A 22,203-nucleotide genomic window follows, 5' to 3' on the forward strand; every position below is an offset into this window, starting at 1 on the left:
CATATCATTATACAGAGAGAACTGATCTCATTTACAAAGTTGGCACTTTATCTGCTTTATTTTCAACTAGTGGCACTTCAGGCAAAGAAACATGTCTGCCTCTAAGCCAATAATACTTATCCTTGGTCTGCCGTTTCCCAAAGTCCTACAGTAACTTGTTCATTGTCTCTGGCCTAGAGCTTTGTCAAAAGCATTTCAAACATTTAACCACAATCATAGATACGGAGACTAGGAAAGACAGTGTGAGGGAAAATATGAGGACTCATTTTTTCACATGTTAAATTTTAGGTGGTAACATGCTATTCAATAAATTCCCACATAGATTAAAAGAAGAAGAAAGAAGAAGAAGAAGAAGAAGAAGAAGAAGAAGAAGAAGAAGAAGAAGAAGAAGAAGAAGAAGAAGAAACAGGAGCCAAGTTGAGCAGGTGGCTATCCTAAAATGGGGAAATGAACCAGAAACTACATCATGAAAAGCAAAGAACTTAAGAGTTCAAAGTACTGTAGAAAAAAGGCAGAGAAACTTCTAAGACATAGACTGCAATAAATAACGTTATTTTAAACATTATACATGTTGAAAAGAAAACCACAGTCCCCAAACAGGACCAGAGGCCAAGTCACCAACCAGAGCTTAAGATGTAACCTAAAAGCAGTTTCAACCTCCCCCAGAAATGTAAGTTTGAAGAGTTTTCTGGTCAGTGCCAAGGCGGTAATCTGTCACAAGGGCCCTTTCCACACCCAACGGGAAGTTGAGACAATTCACTAGTAAGACCCCTTGCCTGTCCCCCCAAAGGAAGGTGACCTGGCCAGGAAAAATCCTTTCTTTTCTTTTGCTAATAATTTCCTTGTACCATCCTCTTTCCTATACAAGCCTTCCATTTTGTGCAATTCCTCAGAGCTGCCCTCTACTTGCTAGATGGGATGTTGCCTGGTGCATAAAGCACCTTCGAAAGCCAATTAGATCTTCAAATTTACTCAGGTGAATTGTTGTTCTTTAACACACACAAATGCTGGGTTTTAGTCTGTTTCTTTTTAACTACCATCAAACTTAACGTAAATGTTGTATGTCTAGACTTTATAAGCTTATATTCCATAATATTCAGGTCTTCTGTTTACTTAATATATCAAAACTTCAATAACTCAGTATAAGGCATCAGAACAAAACTTCCTAGAATTTACTTAGTTATAGGTCACAAGTATGGTACCTTTTGCTTTTTAAATCCTTTTGGGCATTCTGGAAATGTGACTAAATTACAGGGTCTCATAGCAAGTCTCAGCTCCAAACAGTCTCCTAATTTTTAATGGACATGCTTCATGCAATTTTTCAAACCAAAATTCTGACCAAAATGTGAATAATCAATGAGATAAAAAACAAAAGATAGCATGAAAATAATTTCCAAAATGATTTTAATCACTTAAATGATTTCAGTATTTAAATCATCTGCTATATACCATATATACCAACTTACCATATTCCTTTTCATTTACTTCAGAAATAGGTTCAGAAATGACACTGCAGAAAGAAATGGCGCTTGCTGCAGAGGGGTTCCGAGAATGCCCCATGTGGTGTGGTACCTTTTTCACATTCTTCAAGGCTTCCTCGGCCTGCTCTTGCTCCATTGCTGCAACCATATCTTTATATGCTTTCCTGGCTTCCTCAGTGAGCTCTACTAACTTATTAAACAGGCTCTAAAAAGAGATTTTGATTAGTCAGTTTTTTTGCTATACTTTTTATTCCTACAATTAACAATAAATGTCTCTATGGTTTCAGGATCAGACACACTTTCAATCAGCACAAAATCCAAATGGTATGCACACTGCAGAACTTTATAAAATACTCTATAACTTATAGATATTGTTCTGTAATTCTCACAAGTCTGAGGAAATTTCTTGATTCAATACTAGTCATTAACTGTGATACACTAAAAGTTCTTGCAAAGTTTATCAATTCAACAACTGCACTCTTCAGTCTCTGGCACTACAGTGAGTACAAAGACCACTGGAACACCATCTCCTCGTAAGGAAACTTCCATGTGGCTGAAAGATAGGAGACACCAAGGATTCAAGGTACCTCATGTTAAATGCCTTGAGATGTACAAAAAGTTTTGGCTTTTGGAAGAAATACTACCTCTCATACAGGCCTTGAAAAATAGGTACAATTTTGAAGGGTGGAGATTCTGCATTCTTAGCCAAACAGGTATAGACTTAAGAAAGTACAAGGCTTGTCTGGGGAGCAGTGAAGAATCTTATATGGATTAGAATATAAGAGAATGAGTGTACACAGTGTGACGTTGAAGGATATAGCAGAAGATGGCAATCTCCACAAGAATTAAAAGTTCCCTGCATGTGTGCTTATTGGAAGAGCTTGAAGAAGATCAAAAGAAGTCAGTAATGGTGTGGCTAGCTGAGACCTTGATGATGAAAATATGACACTTTTAAGAAGGACAAGCCAAAGATATTGGAACAAATGCAAATTACAAAAATAGAATAAAGAGCCTGAAGTAGAATGTGGAGCTAAATAATCAGAAGTTCTTCATCAGTGAAATAAAAATGAACATGAACGGTAATTAATAATTCCAACAAAATGGTGGGTGATGGATTATACACGTGTTAATAAAACGGCAAAATTCACACAGTTCTGAAGCTGAACTTCGACAATTATGACACCAAAAAAAAACCTCCAAAGAAAACTGAAGTTTCCACGCCACTAGAAAGGACAATCAAATAATAATTTTTTGTGATTCTTATATCATAATCAAACAACCTTCTACTTCCGTTTAATGTCTTGATTTAGTATCACAATGCAACACACCACACATTACATAAAAAATGTCAGATGTCAGATCTGAACATTCCTAAGAATACATTTAATATTATATATTAAATTACACTTTCAGACAATGGAGGAAAAGTACAGTACAATTTTTCTCCTCCTACCAAGGCACTGTCATTTAAGTTTAAACCATAGCTGGATGAAAGCATGGCAAAAAGTGTCATATTTCTATGTAATAATACTTCCCTGAACACAGTAAACTTCAGAAGGAAAAACCTAAGTAGCATGCTTTTACCCAACTTCAGTTTGAACTGTTTAAGGTACTACGTACAATAAATGCTGTTGCCAACTGCAATGATTTTAAGCATGTTAACTACTAGTAGCGGCAAAATATACTCAGGATTTACTTACTTTTAAAAAGAAGGAATAATGAATTCTGGTAAAAACAGCTCCTGTGTGTTACACGTAACAGACTTCCTAAATAGTTATTTGCAATGTTTAACAAACTATGCATTTAAGTGAAGCCAACAAAAAGAAAATGGACATATGGATGTGTGATATTGAGATTAACATTCATTTTAAAATATAAATAAATAGTTGGGAATAAAAAATTAAGAAAGAAGAGGAAAAAAATTTAAGAGAAAAGCTATCGGGGAATAAAAACCCTTAATGTCAGGGTAAGGAAAGAAAGTTCAATTCAAAGGTTAGTTTTAGCATATGGTAAAAATAACTCAGGTGTACTACAACATTGTTGCAAATGCGTAAACACTTGATAATATACCACTATTTCCTTTAGCCCATTGGAAGAGTATATTTTGGTTTAAACAATAACTTACCTATCTCAAAATAGTAAAGGACAAGTAAAACAATGTACAAACAAAACTGGCAAGCATTTTATAAAGCCACACAAATAACCTAGTATATATATAATTCAGTGAGAAGTCAATACAATGAAAAACAGGTCCACTTTTCCTGACCTCAATCTCACTCCTATTCTATCAACTAAGAGTGAACAAAAAAGGAGTACATTTTTATTAGGTGTCTTTATATGGGACCCTTTTTCCCACAGAGGTACTTATCACCCAAACTGTCACATACAGTTTAACATAGCAAGCAGGTATACACATACCACACAATTTACTGAACAAACATTTTTCACCCGCTCAAGCTCAAGTGATATGAAAGGTGTCAGGGACACATAGATAAGAGGCCTGCCCTCAAGGAATTCATAGTTAAAGGGAAAGAAACACATAATCTGCAGCAAGGCAGCATGATACCTGTAAGTGAGAAAAGCATAGGCTATTGTGGGAGCAGAAATATTGAGTAACTTCATGGGTAGTGGGAGAGAAACTGAAAGGAGAGAGAAATGGGGGTATGCAAATATGGTGACTGGATAAGAAAGGACACACGCTTAAATAAATAAAAACAGTATGGCTGGGAAGAGGGAAAATGGTCCATGAATGGTGTTAAAAAATACTTCAGAGTCAACTTCATAAAAGACTCTTAAAATGTTATCAGTTACTAATTATTACATATGGAGATAAATAACTTTTATTCTAATTGTTAATTACCAACCTATTATTATTATTACTTATTATCATCAGCGCCTATGGGCAAAGCTTTGTATTAGCAGACCAAGGGAGGAAGATAAAGGTATCATGAGTGCAGAATTACTTTGACAACTGGTTAGGAATTCCATTTTCAAAAGAAAATCCTCTCTAATTAAAGGATCTTTTTCTCTCTTGACTTTAACTAACACAAAATATAGCCAGCATGTACACTGAAGAAAATTATTTTATATAATATTGAATATCTTTACCCAACAGCTAAATAAATTATCATGTATTACAAAAGAAGAAAAAAGCACTGTGGGAAAAACAGGAACTAAAATCTTTACAGCCAAAATGCTGTAGGATTAACTTGTGTAAATGTTTTTAGCACTAAAAAAAGGAAATGTAATACTCAAAAATTTTCCACTCATTCTTGGGAGAGTCACCTCACTTCTTCAAATGCTTAAAAAGAACACTTGGCATGTGTTAACAGAAAATGGGTGTTGGGGGGGGTGGTGAGGACAAGAGGGAGTGAGGAAGTGTATCCTCTAAAGTCTTACCTCAGCACCAAAGTAGTTGAAGATTCCCACTACACTAACAGGAACCAGCTTGTTCACACAGCGTCCTAGAGCTTTTCTTCCAAGGGCAAACACAAAAGGAATTTCTTGTTCCCGTGCCATGGCTATAACATTATACAGAGCCTCATCCAGGCCACCTGAGAAAGTCAACACATGCTGAAGTCTTAATTTCCTTACATAAATGGAGGTATTTCAGCATCTAACAGCTGAAGTGTAAAATACAGCAGCAAAGGATTCTATGAATGCTTGTGGCACTTTCACTATTCCAACTAGTTTCCTGTTGAAATTTACGATATATGGATATATATATATATATATATACGTATTTTCTTTCTTCCCAATAAATTTTAAAATTATTCAATGCCATTTTTTGTCTCTCCATAGGGATTGGTATAGTGGAAGTCAAATTTCCATTTGGAAATTTCCATTTCCATCCATTAAAAAAGAAATTACAATTGTTAGTAATGACTGATGTCTTTATTCTCTCAGCTCAAGTGGCAATAAGACAGAAATATATATTACTATTTTTATTGGTATTTCTCCCCTGTGGATAATATGCCTATGACTGCTACCTCTGCATCCATCTACTCCAATTACCCAAAGTGGCTCATCCATGAAAACAGACAACTCAGAGTGCATGACCCAGTGTAGGTTCACACAAGAGCCTCTACATGGGGCTGCTTATTTTTTGAAACAAATCACCATAAGAAGGAGAAGACAACTTTATCTTTTCTCTAATTCTATTTAAGGGAAAAGGACCATCAAAGGTACATAATATAACAATTTTTAAAGGAGAAATATATTTGCAGCAATAAAGGAATGTACTCTTATAAGTCCTCACTCTGATTACAACAGAAGAGACACTTGGTTGAGCCAACTTAAATCCTTCACTAGTGTTCACAGACTAGGATTTCTTTACAGTCCAATCTCAATTTTATTACTTAATTTGAGGTACTGAAAGATTTCACTTTCTTTCCTCATGTTCAACATTGTTTTATACCTAAACTCTGCAAAGAAAGACATATGGCTTTCACTTTAAAATTCATTATATCCTACAATTATACTAAATAAATACCAAAACACTTCAAAAGTAAAATGTTCATACCTTTCGACTGGATTTTTTCACAGTTTGGAGAAATTATAACACACTTGATCTTATTTAACTTCATATGTTTAGTAACCTCCCTCAGGCCCATAACCAGTCGTCTCCTTGCTTTTGCTCTCACAGGATCTTTTTGGTAGATACGTTCCTGAAAACTGACGAGCTCTTGAAGAAGAAGAGTCACACATTCATCAATCTCTTTACAAAGAACCTGATTGCAATACCTGTAAAGGAAGCACAAAATAGGTAAGTCCATCCTAATTTACTTTCCTGTAATTATAAGATTATGTTAGGAAAAAAAATATCCAATAAGAGGTTTTCATTGAAAAATCAACTCTTTAAAATCTCTTAAATTCTACTGCAAATTAGAAAAAGAGAAGAGTTTTTCTGAATTGTAACAAACTGGCTTTTATGGAAAGGTTGGATTATCCTCAGGTATGTACTATCCAAACTCCCAATTATTAAATTATTAAGGCTATAAATCAAATGTTAACCTGTTATTTGATAAAAAAAAGAGATATAATGTTTCTGGTAAGAAGATACAAAGTAATTCCATGCCAGTAAATACCATAATTTCTGGGAAACATAATATCCCAGAAGCTAAGTGAATGCTCTCATAATAACCAAGTCATCCTCCACACTCTGATAAGTCACAATCTCTGGGAATTGGCTTCTTCGACCAGAAAAATAAGGAGTTAGGTAAGATGGCCTCAAGAGCTCCCCTAAGTCTGAAAATCTATGGCTGTGGAGCATGAACTCAGTAATTAAATTGAAGCCAAAATCAAAGAAACCTTGAGGTAAAAGTCACATGCCCTTATAGCAAGCAAAGCAACTGAATGAGGAGGCCCTTTGTGAGATTATGTATGCCTATAATTTGAGCAACAGAGAGGCAGTGAGTGAGGCCCCTATAGTACTTACCTGCAGGGATAAGGAAGTCATTCAAGTTTACTTACTCCCTATATATTCTATTTCTCTATTTCTATATATTCATCCTTAACCTCTACTATAAACAGGTACTATTGGTGTAACTTCTAATCTAAGACTAACCAGGCAAGTAAACTTCCACTTTTGAATTATATTATACAGTAGAAAAATATGGGACTGCACTTTAGTGGAAAAAAAATTGTTTTGGAAAATTTTTTTCTTTATGTGAAAAATGTTTAAGAAAGTAGTGCTTAAATAAATAAATAAAGTCTGACACTACTTAAGAAGATATAGACTGAGAAAAATTATCAAAATTTGCAAAATAAAAGAATGCACTTAGAAAACAGAACATCAAAAATGCAGTTTTCTTCATTCTGCTTTTCTTTCAAGCTATTTACTTCATACATATGCAACATTTTACTCCCCAAGTGTTTCCTTTGCTCCACATCTATTATTTGACATTTAATTAACTTTCCAAATCCAGACAAAAAGAATTAGCTCAAAAACAACAGTATAAAGAAGAGGATCAAGATGGCAGAACAGGAAGATCCTAAGCTCATCTCCTCCCACAGACAAAAATAGCAAAAACAGCTCTTCCACAACTCAAGATAGAAAAAAGACGGGAATGGCAGAAAAGGGCTCTAGTCAGGACCCACATCTCCTGCTCAGTGATTCCTAGACAGGAGGGATATCACAAACACAGAGGCCATCCTTCCTAAGGAGCAAAAGATTCAAGCTCTGTATCAAGCGTGCCCACCCTGGGTACCTGTATCAGGAAGATGAGACCCCATAACCACTGGCTTTGAAAATCTATGGGGCTTAACTCCAGGAGAGCCAGAGGGCTAAAGGAAGCTGAGACTCTAATCTTAAAGGGCACAGGCACAAACTCACTGGCTCTGAGACCCAACACAGAGGCAGCATTTTGAAAAGCGCCTGGGCCACAAGTGAAGATTTGCTAACTCTAGGACATGTGCAGGAGAGGCAGGGAATCTATGGGAACATTTTCCTGGAAAAGAAAAACTCCCATTCCACCACACTCAGCAAGTGACCCTGAGTGGGATCAGCAGCCCTACAAAGCAGCTATTGCCCTGCCATGCAGCAGGGAGCTTCTGTCTGGCACCTCCCAGAGCAGCTACAGCCCCGACCACCAAAGTGCTCCCAACTATTAAAGCAGGGCCTTTCTTGGGGCACCTGGGTGGCTCAGTGGGTTAAAGCCTCTGCCTTTGGCTCAGGTTATGATCTCTGGATTCTGGGATTGAGTCCTGCATCGGCCTCTCTCTGCTTGGCAGGGAGGCTGCTTCCTCCTCTCTCTCTCTGCCTGCCTCTCTGCCTATTTGTCATCTCTGTCTGTCAAATAAATTAAAAAAATCTTAAAAAAAAAAAAAAAGCAGGGCCTTCCAGCCAGCTGCATCTGAGGCCAAACCCACCTACCTGTGCGAACCCAGCAGTCACAGCCCAGCCATAACAAAAGGACATGTGCAGTCCACAAAGGGGACACCCCTGAAGTACCTGGTTCTGGGCACTAGGGGAGACTGTGCTTCAAGACCCAAAGGATGTCTTCTACATTAGGTCACTCCATTAAGGCTCTGAGACATAGCGAATCTATCTAACACACAGAAACAAAGAGAGTCAGACAAAATGAGAACACAGAGAAACATGTTTCAAATGAAAAGAACAAGACAAAACCTGAGAAAAGAATGAAATGAAATGGAGATAAGTAAACTACCTAATAAAAAGTTCAAAGTAATGGTCATAAAGATGTCACCAAACTCAAGCAGAATGGATGAACACAGTGAGAACTTCAACAGATACTATCAAAAAGAACCCATCAGGGACGCCCGGGTGGCTCAGTTGGTTAAGCAGCTGCCTTCGGCTCAGGTCATGATCCCAGCGTCCTGGGATCAAGTCCCGCATCGGGCTCCTTGCTCAGCAGGGAGCCTGCTTCTCCCTCTGCCTCTGCCTGCCATTCTGTCTGCCTGTGCTCACTCTCTCTCCCTCTCTCTCTGACAAATAAATAAAATCTTTTAAAAAAAAAAAAAAGAACCCATCAGAGCAGAAGATAAAATGATACACTGGAGGGAATCAAAAGCATATGAGATGATGCAGAAGAATGATCAGTGATCTGGAAGAAGGGTAGTGAGAGTCACCCAAGTTGAACAGCATGGAGATAAAACAATTTTTAAAAATGAGTAAAGTTTAGGAGATAATTCTGAGAAAACATCAAGCAGACTAACATTTACATCATAGCAATACCATAAGGGGGAAAAAAGAGTAAAAGAAGTAGAAAGCTTATTTGAGAAAATAATGGCAGAAAACTTCCCTAACCTGGGGAAGAAAACAGATATCCAGGCCCAGGAAGCACAGGAAGCCAAAAACAAGATTAACCCAAAGAGAGCTACACTAAGAAATGTTAATAATGAAGATGTCAAAAATTAAAGATGAGGAGATTATCTTAAAAGCAGCAAGAGAAAAGCAACTAGTTATGTCCAAGAGAATATACACAAAATCATCAGCTGATCTTTCAACCGAAACTTTGCAGGCAGAAGAGAATGGCATCATATACACAAAGTACTGAAAGGAAAAAACCTACAACCAAGAAATTTACTTGACAACATCATTATTTAGAACTGAAGACAAGATTAATAGTTTAAAGACAAAAGTCAAAGGAGCTCATCAACACTAAACTGGCCTTATAAGAAATGTTAAAGGGACTTCTTTAAGTGGAAGAGAAAAAGCCACAACTAAAAGAAAATTACAAAAGAAAAAAAGCTCACTGGTAAAAGCAAACATATTGCAAACGTAGTGCTGATCAACCACTTATAAAGTTAGTATGAAGGTTAAAAACAAAAATAGTAAAATCAATGATATCTACAGTATTTTGTTAAGGGATATAAATACGTAAAGCAGGATGTCAAAACATAAAACACTGAAGGGTGGGGGAAAATGCAGTGCTTTTAGAATGTGTTTGAACTTAAGAAATCATCAACTTAAACTTACATACACAGAATATTATACATGAAATTCATGATAGACAAACCAAAAACCTATGATAGATACAAAGGAAATAAACAGAAAGGAATCTAAACATAACACAAAAGAAAGTCATCAAATCCCAAAGGAAGAGATCAAGGAAAAAAACGAAAATCAAATAACAGAGAACTACAAAAACAGAAAACAAAAAAATGGCAGTAACTACATACCTACTGATAATTACAGGGTAAATGGAAGAAATACTACAATCAAAAACTCAGGATGGTTGAATGGATAAAGAACCAAGACCCATCAATATGCTGCTTATCAGAGACTCAACTGGCACCTACGTGGCTCAGTCAGTTAGGCATGAGACGCTTGGTTTCAGCTGCGGTCATGATCTCAGTCATGAGATCAAGCCCCGCATCAGGCTTGTGCTGGGCATGCAGTTTGTTTAAGATTCTCTCTCTCCCTCTGCTTTTCCTCCCTATCATACACCTGCTGTTCACGTGCTCTCGTTCTCTATCTCTAAGAAAGAAAGAAAAAAAAAAGACGAAGTTCAGACAGACACATACAGACTAGAAGTGAAAAGATGAAAAAAGATAGTCCAAGCACACAGAAATGAAAAGAAGGCTGGGGTAGGAATAGTTACATCAGATAAAATGGACTTTAGAACAAAGACTACAAAGACACAAAGAAGGACATTAAATAATGACAAAGGGACCAATCTAACAAGAGGATATAATAATTATAAATGTCTATGTATCCAACATAGGTGCACCTAAGCATATAAAGCAAATATTTATAGACACAAAGGTAGAAACTGACAGTAACATAATGACACCCCACCTACATCAATAGAGAGATCATCCAAAGAGAAAATCATTAAGAAACAATGGCCTTAAACAACAGATTAGACCAGGTAGACATAATACAAATATAAAGAACACTCCATCCAAAACAGCAAAAAACACATTCCTTTCAAGTGTACATGGAACCTTCTCCAGGGTGGATCACATGTTAGGTCACAAAACAAGTCTCAATACATTTAAGAAGACTGAAATCATATCAAGCATCTTTTTAACTACAAGGGGATAAAACTAGAAATCAATTACAAGGGGAAAAAAAAACTAGAAAAAACACAAACATGAGGAGGCCAAACAAATGCAAATAAACAACCAATGGGTCAAAGAAATCAAAGAAGAAATTAAAAAATATCTTGAGACAAATGAAAATGAAAACAGAACTTCCAAAATCTGTGGGACAGAGTACAAACAGTTCTAAGAGAGAAGTTTATAGTGATACAGGCCTACTCTAAGAAACAAGAAAAATCTCCAATAAACGATCTAACCTTACACATAAAAGAAGAACAAACAAGGCCTAAAGTGAGCAGAAGAAAGTAAATAAATAAGTATCAGAGAGGAACCAAATAAAACAGAGACTGAAAAAGACAACAGAAAAGATGAATGAAACCAAGAACCATACTCTGAGAAGATAAATAATATTTATATGGACCTAGATAGTATTATGCTAAGTACGTCAGAGAAAAACTACCATATAATTTCACTTACAATGTGGAATCCAAAAAACAAAACAAGTGAACAAATTAAAAAAAGAAAAGAAGAGAAAAGAAACAGGGCGCCTGGGTGGCTCAGTGGGTTAAGCCTCTGCCTTCAGCTCAGGTCATGATCTCAGGGTCCTGGGATCGAGCTCTGCATCGAGTTCTCTGCTCAGCGGAGAGCCTGCTTCCCCCTCTCTCTCCCTCCTCTCTGCCTACTTGTGATCTCTCTCTGCCAAATAAATAAATGAAATCTTAAAAAAAAAAAAAAAAGAAAGAAAGAAAAGAAACAGAAACAGAACCATAAATACTAAGAATGAACTTTACCAAGGGGTAAAGGGTGGAAAGATGGGCACAATGGGTGAAGAGGAGGGGAGATATCTGCTTTCAGTAATGGAATGAATAAGTCATGGTGGTAAAAGGTACAACATAGGAAATATAATCAATGGTATTATAATAGCACTGTATGGTAACAGATGGTAGCTATACTTGTGGTAAACATAACATACAGACTTGTTACACACCCAAAACTAATGTAATACTGTGAATCAACTACACTTCAATAAAAAAAAATTTTTTAAAAAGGGACAATAATGATAAACCTTTAAGTCAGACTCATCTAGAAAATAAAGGAGGCCCAGATACACAAAATCAGAAATAAAAGAGAAATTACAACTGATACCACAGAAATACAAAGAACCATAAGACTACTATGAAAAATTATACATCCAGGGGTGCCTGGGTGGCTCAGTGGGGTAAAGCCTCTGCCTTCACCTCAGGTCATGGTCTCAGGGTCCTGGGATCAAGCCCCGCATCGGGCTCTCTGCTTAGCAGAGAGCCTGCTTCCCCCTCTCTCTCTGCCTGCCTCTCTGCCTACTTGTGATCTCTGTCAAATAAATAAATAAAAATCTATTAAAAAAATTATATATCCATAAACTGGACAACTGAGAAGAAATGGTTAAATTCTTAGAAACACATAATCTTCCAAAACTGAATCATTAAGAAGTAGAAAGTCTGAATACTGTTTACTAGTAATAAAAGAGAAACAATAATCCAAAAAACCCCAACAAAAGTCCAGGACCAGATAGCTTCAAAGATGAATTCTATTACAGATTTATTATTTTTTTTTATTTCTTTTTAAAGATCTTTTTCATTTGAGAGAGAGAGTGAGCAAGAGAGAGAGCACAAGCAGGGCAAGAGAGGCAGAGGGAGAAGCAGACTCCCACTGAGCAAGGAGTCCAATACAGGGGTTGACTCCACAACCAACATGATCTGAGCAGAAGACACACACTTAACCAACTGAGCCACCCAGGTGCCCCTCTATACACATTTAAAGAAGAGTTAATACCTATTCTTCTCAAAGTATTCCAAAAACTAAGAGGAATACTTCCAAATTCCTTCTATGAGACCCTGATGCCAAAACCAGAGATACTACAGAAAAAGAAAGTTATAGGCCAATATCCCTAATGAACATGGAAGCAAAAATCCTCAACAAAATATTACCAAACCAAATTCAATAATATGTTAAAAGAATCGCACACCATGATCAAAATGGCATTTATTCCAGGGATATAGAGATAATCCAATATCAACAAACCAATCGTCATACACATTAACAAAATGAAGGCTAAAAATCATATGATCTTCTCAACAGCTATAGAAAAAACATTTGACAAAATTCAACATCCATTTATCGTAAAAATTCTCAACAAAGCAGATACACAGGGAACATACCTCAACATAATAAAGGCCATATTTGACACACCCACAGTTAATACCATACTCAACAGTGAGAAGCTGAAAGCTTTTCCTCTAAAATCAGGAACAAGACAAAGACACTCAGCCTTGCCACTTTTATACAGCAAAGTACCAGAAATGTTTAACTACAGCAATCAGAGAAGATTAAGAAATAAAATGCATCCAAGTTGGTAAGGAAGAAATGAAACTGTCACTATCTGCTGATGAAATGGTACTGTGTGTAGAAAACACTAAAGACTACATCAGGAAACAATGAGAACTAATAAATTAATTCAGTAAAGCTACAGGATACAAAATTAATACACAAAAATCTGTCGCACCTCTATACAATAACAAGCCAGCAAAAAAAAAAATTAAGAAAACAATCCCATTTACATCAAAAAGAATAAAATACCTAGGACTACCTAGGAATAAACTTAACCACGGAGGTGTAAAAACTGTACTCTGAAAACGAAAAGACATTGATGAAAGAAACTGAAGATGACATTAATTGAAAGATATACTGTGCTCATGGACTGGTAGAATTAATGTTGTTAAATGTCCACATTATACAAAGGAATTTACAGATTTAAAGCAATCCCTATCAAAACAGCATTTTCCACAGGACTAGAACAAAGAATCCTAAAATTTGTAGGGAATCACAAAAGACCCAATTAGCCAAAGCAATCCTGAGAAAGAACAAAGCAGGAGGTACATGCCGATTTAAAACTATTCTGCATAGCTATAGTCATTAAAAAAAAGTGTGGTACTGGCACAAAAACAGAGATCAATAGAATAGAATAAAGAGACCAGAAATAAACCCACACTTAATGGTAAGTCAATCCAAGACAAAAAAAAAATGCAAGAATATATAATGGGGAAAAGACTGTTTCTTCAATAAAATGGTTCTGAGCAAACTGGACAGTTACATGCAAAAGAACGAAACACACAAGAAGAAATGCAAAAGAACCCCTTTCTTACACCATATACAAAAATAATCTCAAAATGGATTAAAGACCTAAATGTAAGACCTGAAACTCCTATGGGAAGACATCATCAGTAAATTCTTGGAAATCAGTCTTAGCAATATTTTTTCTGGATCTGTCCCCTCAAGCAAGAGCAACAAAAGCAAAAATGAGCAAAAAGAAAAAAAAAATTTGATGAAACTTCATCAAACTAAAAAGCTTTTACACTACAAAGGAAACCATCAATAAGACAAAAAGACATCCTACTGAATTGGAGAAGATAATTGCAAACGACATGTTAGATAAGAGGTTACTATCCAAAAAAAACCAAGACAAATGAGAGGTTAATACCCAGAACACATAAAAGGATTCCTACAACTCAACACCAAAACCCCCCAAACAATCTGACTAGAAAATGGGCAAAGCCCTGAACAGACATTCCAGAAAAGACATAAAGAGGGCCAACAGACACATGAAGAGATGTTCAACATTGCTAATCTTCAGGGAAATACAAATCAAAACCAAGAGATACAAATAAGCTATCACCTCACACCTGTCAGAATTGCTACAATCAAAAAGACAAGAAGTAAGTGTTGGCAAGCACATGGAGAAAAGGGAAACCTCATGTACTATTCATGGGAATGAACTGGTGTAGCCACTAGAGAAAACACCAGAGAGTTCCTCAAAAATTGGAAATAGAAATATCATACAATCTAGAGATTCCACTTCCTGGTATTTACCTGAAGAAAACAAAAACATGAATTCAAAAAGATATAAGCACCACTATGTCCACTGCAGCATTGTTTGTGATAAATCCAGATATGGAAGCAATCTAAATGTCCATAAACAGATGAATAAATAAAGAAGATGGGGTTGTATATCATATGATCTCCCTGATATGAGAAAGTGGAGATGCAATGTGGGGACGTTGTGGGGTAGGAAGGGAGGGAGACAAACCATAAGAGAATCTTAATCTCACAAAACAAACTGAGGGTTGCCAGGGGGAGGCGGGTAGGGAGAGGGTGGTGGGGTTATGGACATTGGGGAGGGTATGTGCTATGCTGAGTGCTGTGAAGTGTGTAAACCTGGTGATTCATAGACCTGTACCCCTGGGGCTAGTAATACATTATATGCTTATAAAAAAATTTTTAAAAAATATTAAAACCTAAAAAAAAAAAAGATGGGGTTGTAGCTATGTGTGGAATATACTGTGTGTGGCATATTACTCGGCCATAAAAAACAATCAGAGCTTGACATTTGAAACAACATGGATGGACCCAGAGGGTATACTATGTGAAATAAATCAGAGAAAAACAAATATTGTATGATTTCACTTATAGATGGAATCTAAAAAACAAAATAAATGAACAAACCAGAAACACACTCAAAAACAGACAGAACCTGTAATCCCACTCCCTTCCCATGGTGGTTGTCAGATGGGAAGGGAGTGGGATTACAGGTTAAATAGGTGAAGGGAATTAAGAGGTACAAACTTCCAGTTTAAAATAAAGAAGTCAAAAATATTTTAATAACTTTGTATGGTGACAGTAACTAAAACATACAGTGATGATCATTTCATAATGTATATGAATGTCAACTCACTATGTGATAGGCCATTTGGCCTGTAACTAATGTAATATTGTGTATCACTACACTTTTGTAAAAAAAAAAAAAAAAAGGGAACAGAACAAACCAATATGGTTTGGATTCATACTGATTTTACTTTCACCCTGGGATTCTTTCATATGTCATTTTTAAATGTATCATCTGCACAAATGTTAAAATCCTAAAATCCTTCATAGAAATAACCATTAGCTCAATATTATCTACTGATAGGTATTTTAAAACTTAGAAACATGTGCTTAAAAACAAAAAGCTTTATGTAATAGGTTCACTTCATGTAACAGGGTCTTAGAAACTTGTTTTTAATTGGTTAGAGAGGGGTTCTTTTCTGAAAGGCCAATAATATAAACAAAAAAGCAAAAGCATTTGAGGAGGAAAAACCCCATATTAAGGCAGTGTGCATGTAAGATGTAAGTGAGATTTCCAGGTTTATTTATAAATATTATCGGATATAAAAAGAATGTATTTGCTGGCAAAGCATTTTCACATGAACACTGATAGCTGACAGGAGTCAAATGCTTTAAATAAAACTAGCTATTTAAAAAAATTGAAAAAAACTTAAGTCTCTTTGAAGTTTTGTATGCTCAACCCACCAGGTAATGACAATACCGCAGTCAGAGCCACAATCCAGACAGTTAAACTATTCAACCTCAATAATGAGACTAAAACTTACTCTCTAAATCTTTTGCTGTGGATTTTGGTTATTGTTGAAGATGCCATCGGACTGCCTATCCCAGAACTAGCCGGAGAGCCTTGTGACACAGGTGTCATACAGTATGGAGAGTTTTGACTTGCTGGAGAAAGTGAAGTATCACTGGGCATGCTCAGTGCAGTATCTGTGGAGATGTGGGGGCAGAGGAAAAAATTTAGAAACTTCAAATGCTGAAAAACTATATACCAATCAACACTACTTAGAAAAGCAGTTGTCTTTTGTGTAACTTTCAAATTCTGCAGAAGCTAACAAGTTGGATATTGTTTATATCATAAACATCTCTCATATTCTACAAAAATGAAGTCTTCCTATTATCTCTTAAAACATACTCTTAAAAAAGAAGCATAGTCTATAAGTCTCTGCACAAGAAACGTGAGAAAGTCAAGTGATGTAAAACATGTATTCTAAAGGATTTAAACTGAAGAACAAAGATAATAACTTCTGAACCTCTTTCCAGATCATATTATCCATCTCCTTGATCTCTATTTTTTCACCTGTCTAAAAATTCCCACTGCTGCTGGCAATGACGAATTCTACCTAACTCATTCTCTCCAAACCCCTCCTGATTTCTTTAGACACCACACCCAGTTTCTCTCTCATTTGGTCTGTGCTTCTGTGCTACGGCAGCCTCATTTTTTTAGATACCATCTTTTAACTTGACTAATTCCTTCATTTGGTGCTTTTTTCCTAAACAGCTAAACTCAGGAAATGAGTTATTATTTGTATTCCAGTCCACTAGTTAGCAAAGTTACACATGTATCTTCTTGTCTCCAATCCATTCTTTTTTTTTTCCCCAATCAACTCTTTATTACATTTCTTGACCTTCCAATCTCCAACCCAGTTACTGAAGTACCCATGACAGGCAATCAATAAACACCTAAATGAATGCTGAATTCATCCAGTTTTTAATGAATGAATAAACCTAAATACAAAGGAAACGATATTTAATTGAGAGTAAAGGGGAATCTTAACAAAATATGTCCTAGCTGAACAATCTTTAGAAGCAAAATCTTTACTAAACACAATGGAACACTGCCAGTAAATATGTGTAAAACAGATTTAAATGTGTTGCCGAAAGGAATATACATACACCAGCAGAAAAAGGGACCTAGCCAGGTATCTCTTAAAATCTCTCTTCAACAGTAGTTAAAATATCAGAAGGAATGTGCAATTTTGCTGAGGTCCTACCTAAAATCATATGTGATGGCTACCGTATGGGACTGAAGCTTACTGACCAACTGAATTCTGCTCTACAAGAGGCTTTGTCCTAATTCTCTACTCACTCACTATGGTATGTGTATTAATTCATGAAAGTGAGAAAGAAAACCAACAAAACCAATCCAATGAAAAATAGTCCTATGAAGAAACAGCCAGTAATGTTCTAAATACAAAAGAAGACAAAATGAAAAGAACTATGAGTTATAGAGGATGCACTGATGAGACCATAATTATTAGTACTTACAACAAAACCAGGCCTTAAGGTTTAAAAATGTCACAGACCCTACATAAGACCTGCCCCATCCCCCCTTTTAAACATCTCCCTACAAAAGCATCTTCAAAAGAAACCACTCCCAAAAAGTAAATGTAGATAAATATGAAGCATATCCTACAATTAGGATAGTAACTAGTGATGGCTTATTGATTAAAATACTCTGCACCATTCCATGATAAGGGAGAAAGGGGTGATCTTACCTTCCTGGGAAACAGTCTCCTGTGGCAAATCATCAATAAAATCTAAGTGCATTTCTATTGGTTCCTCAGATCCCAAAAGGTTATGGTCCACAGTTAAACGGCCCTTCTTTTCCTCTCTTTCTTTCAAAATAACCTAAAAGTCATTACCGGTCTTTAATTACTGATCACTCTTTATGTACTGAATGATGAAAATGTTCACTACTGCACAGTTAAAGGTCACTTACAAATGGACATGGGGAGTTTGGTTGGCTACATGTTTAGCTGACTACAAAGAAACTGGTAAAAAAGTAAATGTTAATTTTAGACACTGTAGTTGAAAGAAGTACTATATCCAAAATAAAGGCAGGTAATTAAGCTATATAATGCCACAACTATCAAACCACATTTGCTTTCCTCTTTAAATCCTGAGTTTCCACAAAAAAGGATAAAATATAAAGTGTGGAAACTAGGTCATACAATAGATTTACACTTTGTAGTTTTCAATTATCTGGGCATGGATCATCTCATTCTGCTCCTAACAATACTGAATTAAATAAGGCCGATATTATCTTGACTTACAGATGAAGAAGATAAGGGTAGGAAAGGTTTGCCTGAAACTATATAATTTAGAACCAGAATCCAGGGCTTCTGATTCCTAGGTCCAACATTTTGGATGCTAAATGTTTAACTTTTTTTTCAACCTTACAGAAAGAATTCATCCTCCAGGGCCTTGTTCAATACAGAAGATAATCTTGATGCTGATGATATCCCCAACCCCCAATTAACTAGTCCTCATAAAGATGTATGCTTAGGACTATCTCATAATAATCTGTTGGCTAAAAAAAACCGCCACAAACTACTTTTGCAAAACAGATTTAAATCCTTACTTATCTTGTAAGATAAACACCAGCAGATTTTGGTTTACCTTTTTAAGTGCTGTGGGCCGTTTTAGTTTTGCAATTTCCTTCTCTTTTCCTTTCTTTGCTTTAGAGGAAGTAATGTCCAAAGAATTAAAGGATGTCAAACAGGGCTGACTTTTGGTTAAAGGTTTTCTGTTAGTAGAGTCTTTAGTGTGAAAAGAAGCTGCAGTAACCACTAAAAACAAACAAGAACATTAGTTTTACTATTATGATCAATACCACATATTACGAAAATTTCTAATGATAAATCTACAAGAAAATCCTCTTCTTGGGGGAAAAACGACATTGTAATAGTAGGAGTAGTACAGGGCCATGCAGTGTCTCTCAGGTACAGCTTTTATGCATCCATTTAGCCTCCGTAAGATAAAGATGACAAAGCCAAGGCATTTAACTAATTTAGCGATCCAAAGCAGGGACAAATAAATTATTAGTTCTACTCCACCACAGCAACCATCAAGCATGCAATTCTTTAAAACTGGTCTCTAAGCAGTACCATTCTACCTCTGCAATTTCAAAATTCTGCACCTCTCCTTATTCCTACTGAATCTTACATAAGAATCACCCTTATATAAAACACATAGTCTGTCACTCCTCTCTTCATTTGAGCCTGCCAGTGAAGAATGATTTTCCTCTTTGGCTGCACTCTTAAGTACTTCTTTAATACTTTTGTAGTTCTTTTATACCTGATTGATATCCTCTACCCTCTAGCGGCTACCACAGTCCTTTAACTGGTCCAAAGACTAAGCTCAATCCTCACTCTAGCAGCAGAAAAGCTTTCCTCCTACTTCCCTGAGAGCTGCTATCTGATATAAACGTGCAACACCCCCTCCCCCACCACCCAGAGGAAGCAGCAAGCATCCCAATTCCTGTTCAAGGCTTATCACTGCCTCTCCTCTTAATCCCATCTCAGGATTAATTCCTCAAGGATTTTGGTGTCCCTTCCCCCTTGCATCTTTCAAGGTTCTCCTTGACCCCTGATTCTTTTCCCTAACTCCCATTAAGAAGCTAAAATCTCCTGTACATGGAAGAAAGAAAAACAAACAACCCAAAAACCAGACAACCCAACAAAACCTTCCCCTGAATGGCTTCCCCTCAAGCTAAGGTACTATCACTCCCCTTCTCAATGGTCTGCCTTATCAGTTATTTATACTGATATGGATACTACCTAGTTGTATCCCAGCAACGAGATAAGCCTGGGATCTTCCTTCCCCACCATCTTCCCCAGAGGTCCTGAAATAGTCTGCTTTCTCCTTATCACTTCCCAGATCTTTACAATCTGGCCTCTGACCTACCCACAAGCTCACAACCACTACTGTCAAGATCACATACAAGCTAAATCTCTATTCTAGTTTTTTTCAGCATTTGATATGAAAGACCTCTTCCTCAAAATTCTGCCCTTGCCTTGTGTGATATTATACTCTCCTATTTTTCTTACTCTTTCTCAAACCTATTTTTTTGGTTCTTCCTCTTGCTATCTTTTAAGTCTGAGCATTCCACAAGGCTTTATCCCTGAAAGTGTTTTTCCTAACTGTTCTTTCTTCCAACAATCTTATGCATTTCCACAGCTACACATCCATCTCTATTTAAAATTCATGGGCTTTGGGGTCCCTGGGTGGCTCAGTTGGTTAAGCATCTGCCTTCAGCTCAGTTCATGATCCCAGGGTCCTGGGATTGGCCCCATGTTGGGCTCCTTCTTCAGTGGGGAGTCTGCTTCTCCCTCTCCCTCTGCCTCTCTCTCCAGCTCATGCACTCCCTCTCTATCTCAAAAGAATAGATTTTTTTAAAAAAACCTTAAAAAAACCCCCAAATCCTCACTGACTTCTAACATACATAACTGCATACTAAGTAGGAACTACTCCCTACATAGCATTTCAAATACAACAGGGCTGGAGTCTGTTCTTCCCAACAAAATTCTTCTTCTATGATCCTAGTTTGATATCATCATAATCACCATAATCCTCTAACTAAGAGAGTTTGGAGTCATGGAGCCATCTTTGACCTGTTTCCACATTCCATCAGTTTAAAACAAAAACTGCCACCAATTCCTCACAATCCTTTCATGTATCTACAGTAGTCTCATTCTTTTCTTGGACTTCCCAAGAAAGTAAATTTCTTTGTAATCAATGCTTTCCAACTTAAACACTGGTGGCCTGTTAGAGGTTAATCTCATTTCCATCTGGTAAGAATCCTCTCCCTTCAAAGCCCAGTCCTCATGTTATCTACGTGAAGGCATTTGTAACATCTTCCCCATTTCTCCCAGTTGACACAGATTACTCTTCTCTTCTGCAAGTTCATAAAACTTTGGCTGGCATTTTCCTAAGGCACTGTTCTTTATTAGTTATTTGTTCATGTCTTTCTCCTCAATTAGATTATAAACTTTTGACCACAGGAATACCTCAATCTATAATTTCACAGTCCTTGACACCATGCTTTCCGTGTAGGTATCTATAGTTGTAGATATCAGCATGTGGTCAATGAATCAGTTATAACAATGAAGCCATTTGAAGTATCACAGGTTAACAATCTCTTCCCCATAGTAATCAGTGACTATAACACAGTGACTATAGGGACTATAACCCAGATGTTCTTCTAACCACTTCATATGCGTCACCTCATTGACTCTTCAAAACAACCCTGTAGCAGGTACTATCACTACCTCCACCTTAATGTCAGGAAATTGAAGCACAGCAAAGTTAAATAACTTGGCAAGAAAATGCATGCAAGAACAGAATCCAATCCCAGGCAGCTTAACTCCAAAGCTCCTGCTTGCTGCCATGAGGCCATACTGCCTCCAGAACCTGCTAACTCTCAGTTTCACTGCTACAGTCCTCTTTACTCTTTAAGGAGATAAAACTGCCACTCTCCCCAGCTCAACAACATTCAACTGAAAAGCTCGTACTCATCCAATATTAGTTTTACTAAGTAAAGCTAAGGTCTATTATACTGGACAGGAAACTAGCTATAGATTTAAACATTTTGCATACAGAATTAAAGTTCTACACTGTTAATTATCTTTTTGTCTAAAAACAACAGACCCTTTACATACAACAGAAGAAAGAGAATATTCCAATTCTGCCTCTTAACATCATGCTTTTTGTTGGTGTCTTTCCCTTTCCTTTATCT

General features: G+C 36.6%; 1 protein-coding gene across 1 annotated transcript in view; it reads right to left on the minus strand.

Moving 5' to 3' along the window:
* SECISBP2L (SECIS binding protein 2 like) overlaps positions 1–22,203 on the minus strand; it is a 60,823-nt gene that overhangs the window by 9,783 nt on the left and 28,837 nt on the right. The window contains exons 12-17 of the mRNA XM_047736802.1: positions 19,086–19,255; positions 18,182–18,314; positions 16,451–16,613; positions 6,004–6,224; positions 4,881–5,035; positions 1,467–1,686 (exon numbers count right to left, since the gene is read on the minus strand). Of these exons, the coding sequence (XP_047592758.1) occupies positions 1,467–1,686; positions 4,881–5,035; positions 6,004–6,224; positions 16,451–16,613; positions 18,182–18,314; positions 19,086–19,255 (1,062 nt within the window). The remainder of the gene's footprint in view (positions 1–1,466; positions 1,687–4,880; positions 5,036–6,003; positions 6,225–16,450; positions 16,614–18,181; positions 18,315–19,085; positions 19,256–22,203) is intronic.

The sequence above is a fragment of the Lutra lutra genome, chromosome 7 (assembly GCF_902655055.1).
Source record: "Lutra lutra chromosome 7, mLutLut1.2, whole genome shotgun sequence".
NCBI lineage: Eukaryota > Metazoa > Chordata > Mammalia > Carnivora > Mustelidae > Lutra > Lutra lutra.